The sequence below is a fragment of the Prosopis cineraria genome, unplaced genomic scaffold, assembly GCF_029017545.1.
Source record: "Prosopis cineraria cultivar Desert tree isolate PC_DT_omini unplaced genomic scaffold, ASM2901754v1 PC1, whole genome shotgun sequence".
Lineage (NCBI taxonomy): Eukaryota > Viridiplantae > Streptophyta > Magnoliopsida > Fabales > Fabaceae > Prosopis > Prosopis cineraria.
Window position 1 is genome coordinate 44,344,625 of NW_026555332.1, and position 11,460 is coordinate 44,356,084.

The following is an 11,460-nucleotide window of genomic DNA, read 5'->3' on the forward strand; positions in this document are numbered from 1 at the left end:
TGTCAAAACCCTACCATTCTTATGGTTTGCAAAACCAACTCTTGTTCTAATATATGTAGAGTTTAGAATAAATTCACAACCCAGGTGGGCTGGAAGGTGGGAAAAGGGGATCGAATATCTTTTTAGTTTGACAAATGGTGCCCTCTTCTAGAACTACTTGTAAAGTATGCCTTGCCTAAGGCTGATTCTATTTTACATGCAAAGGTTTCTAACTTCTGCTCTGAGTCTGGTAGATGGAAGATTGATCCATTATGTAGATATTTACACCATGATATTATTAATCACATTATCATCGTTCAGCCTCCAAAACCCAATGCTAATGATGATACTTTATGTTGGAGGCCTTATAAAGATGATAACTTTACCATCAAATCTGTATATAAGGCTATTGAAAATCATTGCGATAATAAAAGCTCCAAGATATGGCATAAAATTCGAAAATGATTGACTTCTGAGAAAATCAAATCCTTCCTTTGGAAAGCAGCTTGGGATCGACTCCAACCCAAATTCTTGTGTTCTGATGAAGGCAATCCTTGTATCAGGATATGCTCCTTTAGTTGTAACTCTTTAAATTTTGTTATTTATATTTTAAGAGATTGTAAAAAATTTAAAGAGGTTTGGACAAAAATAGTTAATCATTCTAAACTTAAAACTTTTTTTCTCTTCCTTTACAGGATTGGATAATTTTGAATGTGAGGAATGATACAGGTAACGCTTGTGCAAGGAAAACCTCTTGGCAAAAACTTTATATCCACGTGTGTTGGAATATTTAGAAAGAAAGGTGTAAAAATTTACATTCAGAAGAAGACACCCTAAACAAAGACATTGTTTTTACCAACATCCAAGATGTCTTAGAGATCAATGTCTTCAAAATAAAATTAACTTCCCAACCCAAAAGGGCAATAGAGCAATAGCTAGATGGTCGACTCCTAAAGAAGGTTGGGTTAGATTGGATACTAATGGTTTTGTCAACATTTATGATGCAGTTAAATGCAGGGATCTTATTCGAAACAACTAAGGAAATTGGATCAAAGGTTACTCCAGATACCTTGGTTATTACCCAAGTACAGCTGTCGAACTTATGGTCATCCTAAAAGGTTTAAACATTTGCTGGGCTGAGAAGTTTGAGAAAGTTAATGTTTATACTGACTCTACAGAAACTCTTTTGCTAATCCACAATGAGTTATCTACTACCCATCTACCCACTGCTATCATTAATAGAATCAAAGACTTCACGATATGAGATTGGGCAATCATGTTCGATCATACTTTTAGGGAGGCAAACAAATGTGCCAATTGGTTATCTCATCAAGCTTACACCGACAATTTATGTATTCGTGTCTTCGATATCCCGCTGCTTGATTGTCATAATGTCTTGTACGCTAACATGACTCATCTCGTCAATTAGCACAGTTTACTCGTGGCCTTCAATTAAAAAAAGTTGAGCATTTATTTACCTAACTATACAAAAAGTGTATATCATCACTCGTATGCATAATGACATAATAAGTATTTAACCATAGCTGTAATATGAGTCAAACCTAAAGGCTCAATCTGCCAACTCACAAAAAAAATGCAAGTTGGATTAAAAAATGGGTTTATTTTTAGCCCGCCACACATAACTTGAACTCATAGTGAACTAACCCGAGGGTTAGCTAGCTTATTATTACAAAAAAGATAGAAATCACAAAATTGCTCTAAATTCTCAAAATTATTGAAATTTTAAAACTAAATCATCTAAATTAATTATGGATAGTTAATTTATAAAAAATTTGAAAACTTTTAATATTGAATTGGGCCATAAGATTAAGTTTATATTAATTTGGATTGATAATAAAATAGAGTTATTAATTTTTTATAATTTTTATTTTAATAATTATGGAATAAAAAATAAAATAAAATTTGTTAAGCTAAACCTTCCAAAATTGAGACTGAACTTGAGGTATTATGACATATTCTTAACAACTAAACTAATTAACTTTCACTGGAGGGTAGAGAGTCTTTATTTAGACAACAAAGAAATGCCCAGCTATACTAATTAACTTCTATAAATTTTCATTTGGACAACAAAAATTATGTTATAATCATTAATTTTTATTTTAACTTCAGTCTTGCTACTTTTAATTTAAACACATCCATACTAATTAACTTCTAACAAGCTAATTGCAGTTTTGATATAGCTAGGTTTGAATAAAAAATGTGTATATATGAATTTAGAAAACTTATGCTCGATATTTTAAGATTTTAAATTAAGATATAATGTTAGTGGACATGTATAATTTCAAGCCCAATTAAATTAAACGTTCATTAGATCTCCCCAGTAAAACTATCAACTGAGATGATCTAGCATTATTAATGTTATTGCAGCTTTTAATAAAACTTCTAACATTATATTTGATTAGAAAAAATATTTAAGATTTGAATTGTAATTAAAATTTTTATTATATTTGTTTGTGATTGATATATATTTATTTTGAATTGTATTAATATATTTTCAATTTGTATTTTTTTGTAATGATTTAAAAATAATTTTGTTGTCATTTGAATGATTAGTTTTTTGGGAGAAAATATGATTTTTTTATCACAAAAAATAGAAAAGAAAAGAAGTGAATTTATAATTTTTAAAATAAAAAATGTCTATAAAAAATATTTGTTATTGGTGGGTAAGCGATGTATATAAAAAATATTTATTATTAATGGGTTAGCTACCAACTTGCTATGGGTTGGTAAAAATACAACCTGCATAAGATATAGATTTTGTCAACTTGCCCTACCAAGCTCGCAACTCATTGTGGGCTAGCGTGCAAGTTTGATTGATCTATATAACCAACTTTATATTTGAATATATGCTTGCTATACAATGATGTAATTATTATATAAGCTAGATCAAGAAAGAAAAACTTAAAAAGGTGAAAGTTAAAGGCTCATAAGAATATTAATTAAACTCATCGATCTTAAATTATTAAAATTTTAATAAGAGGTCGTAATCTTTACTTGTAATAAAATATTTTTTGTTGATCAACTTAAAATTTTTTTGCAAATTTTCAACTAACGTTACAAAAATTGTCAAGTATCTTTATTAATTTTTTTAAATAATATATCTATATATTAACAGTATAAAATTATAAGGGACTAACTAGCGATTTACAATTAACTTTCACAAAATTTTAATTGATATTATAAATAATTTTAAATATATTTTATAGATTTATTTACATATTGATGGGAAAAATATAAGTAATTAGTTTATGATCTACAATTGACTCTCGTAAATTCATAATATTATAAATAATATCAAGTGTATCTTATAAATTTTACAAATAATTTATCTATATATTGATAAATAAAAATTATAAGTGATTGGCTTGTGACTTGCAACTGATTTTCATAAATCTCCAGTTAACATTATAAAAAATTTCAAATGTGTTTATTGATTTCCCAAATAGTTTATTTATATGTTAATAGTAAAAAATTAAAATTTATAATTAATTTTTGTAAATTTTTAACTGATATTGTAAATAATCTTAAATATATTCTATCGATTTCTTAACTAACTATTTATATTTTTTTAATCATAAGTACGAACCATTATCCATTGTTAAAATTTTAATAATTTAAAATTTATAATTATGATTAATATTTTTATGAGTTTTTTAATTATTATTTTTTCAAAAAACTTCCATAAATTTTGAAAGGGGGGTTGTAATTGTCCTTTAAGATTTAACAAACGAATCTCTTGAACTTTAGAATAATGGTAAATAACTCCATGCCGTCGTCAATTAGCTTGTTGTGCCTGTGGCCGTGTAAGCCTTTTGGTCATCAGGGCAACTGTCTTAGGTCTCATGAAAAAATTACGTATTGATCACTTCTCTTATAAACTAATTATAACTTGATCTTAATTATAGTAAAATACATTGGGAATATATATTATAATATTATTTGTTTTTCTATTAGTAAAATCTTATGGCTTATTTATGGAAAAATTATAAGGAAGAATGATTTTTCATATGCTTTAAAATTCAAAAAAAATATTGAAATGATTTTTTTGATAAGTCATTATTAAAATGAATGTAAAACCTAATTTTGATAAAAATTGTTTAATTTATAAATTAGAGTATATTAGCTTAATGGTCTCAAAAAATATAGTTTCCATAAATTATAGATGAAGTTTTTTAATATTCTAAAATATGATTTATCCATAAAATTAATTAGATGTAATTTTTTTTATCCTTAGAATAAATATATTATTAGAACACAATATATTTCCTTCGTCGTAGAGGAGATAAGTCTCATATGTCAATGCTTTTCTTCTTTTTCTTTCTCTATTTTTTTTAGGTATATTACAAAGTTGAGATTTGATATTAAAAACTAAACTCCATCATCAGATTCTGCATTATATATTGCATAGTTCAAGATCTAAATTGAAATTGTCCTGTATTCTATTTTTTTGGAAGTTGAAAAGTATTTTCACTAAATCAATAAATTATTTGTTCATAATCTGTTATTTGTTGACATTGATTATGAAATTTGATTGAATTACTAATTGAAAACATATATTGTTAATGATTTTTTATTTTATTATTTTAGGTATTTAATTTTCAATGATAAGTTAAGATGTCTATAATTTTTTATGAATCTAATTTGATCTGTTTTGGACAAACGATTATATTGTTTTTGTGTTTCTAACTTATGATGGTACATTAAGAATATATAATAGTAGATCACTGATATACTTTTGCATATCAACATAATCAAGTAATCAGATATAAACTTATTTGTTATTAACACAAAAACACATAATTATTTGCCCAAGATGGATCAAATACAGCCTATAAAAAATTTTATAGCTCTGTTTTTCTATTGGCATACTCCATTTCGTTGAGTACTGTCGATATCTCTCACCTCACATTTGTCTTTTATTATTGTAACTGTGACTTGCTTACACTGCTTTGCTTTTTTTTCCCTCTTCAAGTTTGATCTACTTATTTTTTTCATTGTAATTATAGCTCACATTTATCTCTCTCGTTCGCCTGATTTCTCACTTTTTAAATATGTTGTGGTATTTGTAAAGAGCATAGTGTTATAATTTTAAAATGATAATTTTGTAAATTATATATCAACTAAATATTAAAAATATTATTTTTAAATATTTAAGAAATAATAAAATATTTTTTATTTAATTTTATGATATAAACAATATATGTACAAGTCCCTATAAATTATAACACACTAAACTTTTATAATAATTTTGCTTCAGGCCTCTAATATTTTTCAGACGATCTTGCTTATGTCGCCAATAGAGCGTGACAGGCTACTGTTAAAAAAGGACACTGTGACGGGCTGACGACACAGTATTGGTATTTTTTTCATCTGTAGCCATTTTGTACTTTGAATGATGTGCGGACAGCATCTCAAACTTTAATCCTTGTCACAATGAATCCTCCGTCACGTACTATTATAATTCATTAATTAAATGACCAATAAATTAATGGCAACAAAATTACCTGCATAAATTTAAAAATGTAAGGGGATTCATTGTCAAAATTTAAAGCCACGGTGACTATGTGAACATAATCTAAGGTTTAAGAGGTTTATATGTAAAATGCTTATAACTAACGCAAATATCAAGGTTCTTAGGATGAAATAGACGAATTGAATTCACTAAATGATTTAAATTTACTCACTTAATAAGCATTTCAATTATAATCATTAGATGTTAGTAACACTAAAAAATTATCAAAATGTATTTTCCTAAAAAAATCAAACCAACCCTAATAATCTGAATAACCCTTACATACATTGCCTCCTTTGAAAATGTGAGTTTTCTACTCTTTAAGTATCATATAACAAAATATTCAACAGTCACTCAATTAATTGAATAATTATTATTATTTTATACAAGACATTTATCGAATTAGTAAATTTAAGATAATTACTGAAGCAACTCCTAACCATCTTTTGGATGTATAAAAAATTAGAAAGTGCATGGCCCCATAGTAAATGGGAAATACATATATTTAGCTTAACATCTTCTATTGTCATTCACCTGCCTCTACTCTTGCTTAGTTCTATATATGTAACTCGTCCGGAAAAAGGTAATAATATATGTCTAGTTTTTAATTCACATTCCTAAAATTTTATTCAAAAAATTTAATCATTTGTTAAATTTGATAAAAGTTCATTTTAAATGTGACAAAAATACTTGTGTAGATGAGAAATGTGTCTTTTCTCTATCATTTTCTTCAAATAATCACAGATACGCACATGCACGCGCGTGCGTATTAGATCAGCGTAAAACATTGTTAGATGGGATGTACAGAGACATAGGGCTTGTTTGTTTTTTAAAAATTTTATTTGGATAGGTATTTTTTTTATTTAGTTGTTTTTAAAAATTTTTTCATTTTTTTAAAAACAAAAAATAAAAGCAACTTTAAATTATTTTTGATTTATTTTTCTTGTTTTTTAAATATACTAAATTTGACTATTAAAAATTATAGTTCTCTTCATCAATTTTTATTATTAATCACCATCATTAATTACTTATAATCATCATTACTATTCTATTTTTTAATTCTAAAACTGTTTTTCAATTGACATAATCAAACAAATTTTCATTTTATTTTGTTTTAAAAATAATTTTGAAATTTGTAGTGCAAAATAATTTTTAAAAGTAAAAAACGAGGACATAAATCAAACCAGCCAATATACGGCGTGAGGTACGGCAAGTGTACGGGATAAAAGCGAGTCGCTTCCTCCACGTTGTGGTTTGTCAGAGTTTGTTTAGGAATGGCAAGTTTATCTTCACATGGCTGGTCTCTTGTTTTAGCTCAACCGATACCCTGTACCGTGTTCAATTCAACTGAGTGACGTGAAGGAAATGAGGCTACACCGATACCCCCACGCGCTCACCAGATTACGCTAGTTCCATCGGTTAACAGATTTGCTTTCCGTTTATTTTGCACCGAATGCGCAGAGTCACCTCCTCTAGGAGGTGGGGAGAGGAATCTCTCCATTTACTTTCTCTCTCTCTCTTTTTTTCCTTCATTTTTTAATCATAACTATTTATTAAATTTACAATTAAAATAAATTCATTTAATAAAATAAAATTAACGGCCATGATCTGTGGAAGCGGAGGGAAAAGAAGAGTAAGTGGAGAGACTCGCTCCCATAGGAGGTACCCGATCCCAAGTTCTCTCTATCTGTTCTTTTTTTTTTTAATATTAATATTTTTCCTGAGGTACCAAGACCTGTCTTGATTAAATTGTTGAATATATATAAGGGTTGGGGTTCGTCCGTGACAAGGATATTTACCGCTCTCACCAATTTTAGTTTACAATATGCTATTTTATTTCACTCCTTGACATAATAACGTTAATGTCATTCTCATCTCGATGCATGTTCCAAGTCGCTGTGCGCTTCCTGCCACCAAGAGCAGTTACATCGTTATCTTTCTCAGCCATTAAAAATTATTTCGTTGCCTACATATTTATTCACGTTACATATTTTCTCCGACACTAAAAATTAAAGTACAATGAATTTTCATATCCATGTGGCAATGACTGATCCATTAGAAGGAGCATTCTTGTTGGCAGCAGATATGACACGCACAATCATTTAGATTTTGATCAGTGTTTAATCTAAAGCACAGGGTCACGCGTTCAGTTATAATAACAAGAACAAGAATAACAACTAAGAAGAACATCTTAGTGGGGGATGCAGGTGTGAGGTGGGTCATCAGCACTAAGATTTGCTGCCTTCTCAAGCTTTCTAAAAAGTCTTTAACTTTATTATTAATTAACAATCGGTTTGGAAATAACATTTCACGGATTGAAATTCCACTTGTATTAATAAATTCGCAGTATCTTGCACGACTCTATTTCAGTAGTATATAATATTAATGCCGTACGTTTACTATGACTTTTTTTTTTTTTTTGGGGTGAACTCGGATTGACTCAAAATGTTTGAAACCTAGAAAATAGAATTTCTCTCTTCACAGTGGGGTTAATCGGCCTTTACCATGAGAGTGACGGAGATTTTTACGTATAAGCTTTCAGTACGTACCAAGTCCTTCGTCTGTCTTGAAGTTATAAACCCCACCCCTGACCCTCCACTGACCCGGCCTATTCAGTGATGCTGATATCTCTCGTAGCACTCTGATTCGTCCGCATGAAATCATTGCCTTCTTATCTTTGCTCAACTCCTCCCCAATTCCCCACTCCTTCGCCGTCTATTGTAGCGGACTACTCCTCTCTCTTCCCACACTGCAATTTCAAAGCCAGTCACATGGAGTCCACACCTCTCCCAGCATAACGAACATCTTCGCCGACTTCCATGGCGACCCCGTTTACTCGCTTTGTGGTTTAAGGTTTAGAACGAGCATCTTCTTGGAGACGAGTAGGGTCTTGGGTCTTGCCAATGGCGCTTTCAGGATCTGTGGTAGATCTTCAACCTGCCTTAAAGAAGAAAACTGTTGTTTCGAGAAGCTGGATTCTGCTGGACCGCAATGGCAACAGCACCGTGCTGGATGTTGACAAGTACGCTATTATGCGCCTGGTTGAAATTCACGCAAGAGATCTTCGAATTCTTGATCCGCTGTTATCGTATCCTTCAACCATTTTGGGCAGAGAGAAGGTCATTGTCCTCAATTTAGAGGTAAATGCTCCGTTCTTGCTCTACCGTGGGCTTTTTTGAACTTGGTTCTTTTTGCATCTGGGCTTGTTCAATCAATAATAGGATTATCTCGGCTGGTTTCGAGTTCTTCTTACAGCATATTAAGGCTATAATCACTGCAGAGGAGGTGCGTTTATAATATAGAGTTATCTTGGAATCATTTCTCCCAGGTTATACTCTGTTTTTAAATTTTGGTTTCATGTTGATGCAGGTGTTGCTTAGAGACCCGCTGGATGATGATGTTATTCCTATTGTTGAGCAACTTCAAAGAAGGTTGCCCAAAGTGTCTGGTACAGGGCAAGGCCTAGGAGAAGAAGAAGAGACATGCGCTCAAGAAGTGGAAGGCGACGAAGAAAATGGTACGACTCGCGGAAACTTCAATTTGCAAAGGTTTTAATTTGACGTTACTGCCGTTGAAGATATACCTATATTATATATATAGAGTTTTTCCTAATTATTTTGACTCATAATTTTAGCTGGTCTTTAATTGCGTTTGACTTGTGCGTTGTAGAATTTCCGTTTGAGTTCCATGCCTTGGAGGTTGCGTTAGAGGCAATTTGTAGTTTTCTTGATGCGCGGACGAGAGAATTAGAGACCGCTGCTTATCCAGCTTTAGATGAGCTCACCTCTAAGGTAAAAAGCCTTGTTCAAGAATCTCTCTCTTGGCTAGTATTTTAGCCGCGTTAAGTGGTCCTAATTGCAGCTTTAGTAGAGGTTGATGCCGAAAGAAATTATTTTCTAGCTTGCAAAGATTTCAATTAATCTTCATTGGAACAGATTAAAGTCGCTTGACTGACACTTTAACCCATTGTCTGGTTTACAAGATTTCAATTCCAAAAGCCAAGAAACATCATTTTGTTATAGCCTTGAAATGATTTCCAGTAGTTCATTTTTTTAATTCTTCCTTCCCTATATATAATTACATGGAATTTATCATCTAAAATTTGACCTCCCATGTATTTTCCACTGGATCTGGTCTTACAAAAATTATAATGTCTTTTTCTTCTCTTCTCGGCCTACCCTTCTATGTCCAGATTAGCAGTCGTAACTTGGATAGAGTGCGCAAACTGAAAAGTGCAATGACCAGGTTGACAAATAGAGTTCAAAAGGTATTTTCATATGATTTACGTAAATGTCAATTCCCTTCCTAGTTCCTGCACCTGTCTTGCTTATATTTGGTTCTGGAACAACAGCTTCCGGTAGTGTAGTATGTAGTTCAGTATGAGTTAGAACATGTTTAAAGTAAATCGTTTTTCATCAAAGCTGAGGGTGGGAAGAGGAAAAAGAAACATTCAACAAGTTTCACAAAATTTGAACTAGATCTGTTTCTTTCAGTAAACAGAGGAACCATATTGAGATCCAGTGTTTGCCTGCACTTGCAAGTTAAAGTCATCCTTGTCTACGCTTGATATGGACTTATACTGTGCATACAGATAAGAGATGAACTAGAAAATCTACTGGATGATGATGATGATATGGCCGACCTTTACTTATCAAGAAAGATGGCTGTCTCGTGTTCCCCTGCTAGTAGCTGCGATGCTCCCAATTGGATTCTTAGCTCTCCAACTATAGGCTCAAGGGTTCGCAGATCAAGCAGAGCAAGTGCAACAACATTTCAAGGGGAGAATGATGTTGAGGAACTTGAAATGTTACTCGAGGTCATTAATATCTTCAACTTAATCTGCCTCAGATAATGTCAGGTTGCTTGTGTTGATGGTGCTAATAAATTGAATTCTGTTCCATTTTTGCAGGCTTATTTCATGCAAATTGATAGCACATTAAATAAACTAACCACCGTATGAGCCCTGCTTTCTATTTAAGCTTCCCCTCCTGTCTTTCTGTTCTCTGGTATGGTATGGAAAGTTTGAAACCAAGTGATATATAATAAAGCTTTGTTCTTGTTCTTTTTATATTAATCTTAATACAGCTGCGAGAGTATATTGATGACACGGAAGATTACATCAACATACAGGTAAATCTTTTGGCATGAAGATAACCTATTTCTTCCATTTAAGTTCGCTGTAACTAGATCACATGCTTCATACGTAAACAAATTCAAAAAGTGTTTCAACTATCAACATTAATGCGAGTGAGCTAGCAATGGAAGATTATAGTATCAGTGTATGACGCTCATTTATTATTGTGTGCCATGTGCATGCAGCTTGACAATCACCGAAACCAACTGATTCAGGTATACTCTTCCTAGGCTATCCATGTATTTCAAGACATACTGCTTAGTCTCACACACACACACATTCTGTGAAAGCTGTTATTGTTATCAGTTTTCTTAATTACAGCTAGAGCTCTTCCTCAGTTCTGGGACTGTGTGCCTGTCCATATATTCCTTGGTGGGTGCAATATTTGGTATGAACATCCCGTACACATGGAAAGAAGGACACGGATATATGTTCAAATGGGTATGTATCTAATTCTAACAATTTCCTTTAATAAAATCCATAATATTTGATTGCTTTCTGATTTTTTCAAGTCAAAATTTGCGGCTTTAGGTGGTAATCTTTACGGGAATAGTTTGCGGCTCCCTGTTTTTGTCCATAGTATCATATGCTCGACGCAAAGGTCTTGTTGGGTCTTGAAACAAAGATGCCATTCGAAGGGACACTGACTGATAAGCTCAACATACAATGCAAATAGATGAGAATCCGTGGGATCAGATTGTACAAATAAATTGAAAAATTGTACGACGTTATCTGAATATTTGCTGTTCTATTGTTGATGTTGTAGTTGAATTATTTAGAAATTGAAAATTGAAAAGGACGATTATAAATGAAA

General features: G+C 31.4%; 1 protein-coding gene across 3 annotated transcripts; it reads left to right on the forward strand.

The window, feature by feature from the left end:
• Positions 1 to 8,096: 8,096 nt before the first annotated feature.
• Positions 8,097 to 11,460, forward strand: LOC129285628 (magnesium transporter MRS2-I-like). 3 transcript variants are annotated; one of them, XM_054921384.1, is made up of 11 exons: positions 8,101 to 8,652; positions 8,768 to 8,797; positions 8,882 to 9,029; positions 9,182 to 9,303; positions 9,705 to 9,779; positions 10,104 to 10,328; positions 10,422 to 10,466; positions 10,598 to 10,642; positions 10,832 to 10,861; positions 10,968 to 11,087; positions 11,178 to 11,460. In XM_054921384.1, exons 1-11 carry the CDS (start codon positions 8,416 to 8,418, stop codon positions 11,262 to 11,264), a joined length of 1,164 nt encoding a protein of 387 aa, XP_054777359.1. In that variant the 5' UTR covers positions 8,101 to 8,415; the 3' UTR covers positions 11,265 to 11,460. The 3 variants fall into 3 exon arrangements, with proteins under 3 accessions (XP_054777373.1, XP_054777365.1, XP_054777359.1); XM_054921398.1 differs by lacking the exon at positions 9,705 to 9,779 and having other exon boundaries at positions 8,097 to 8,652; XM_054921390.1 differs by lacking the exon at positions 8,768 to 8,797 and having other exon boundaries at positions 8,100 to 8,652.

Coding starts and splice junctions, on each gene's coding strand:
- LOC129285628 (XM_054921384.1), top strand. CDS start 8,416: ATGGCGCTTTCAGGATCTGTGGTAGATCTTCAACCTGCCTTAAAGAAG. Junction 9,304..9,704: donor TAGATGAGCTCACCTCTAAG/GTAAAAAGCCTT, acceptor TTCTATGTCCAG/ATTAGCAGTCGTAACTTGGA. Junction 9,780..10,103: donor TGACAAATAGAGTTCAAAAG/GTATTTTCATAT, acceptor CTGTGCATACAG/ATAAGAGATGAACTAGAAAA.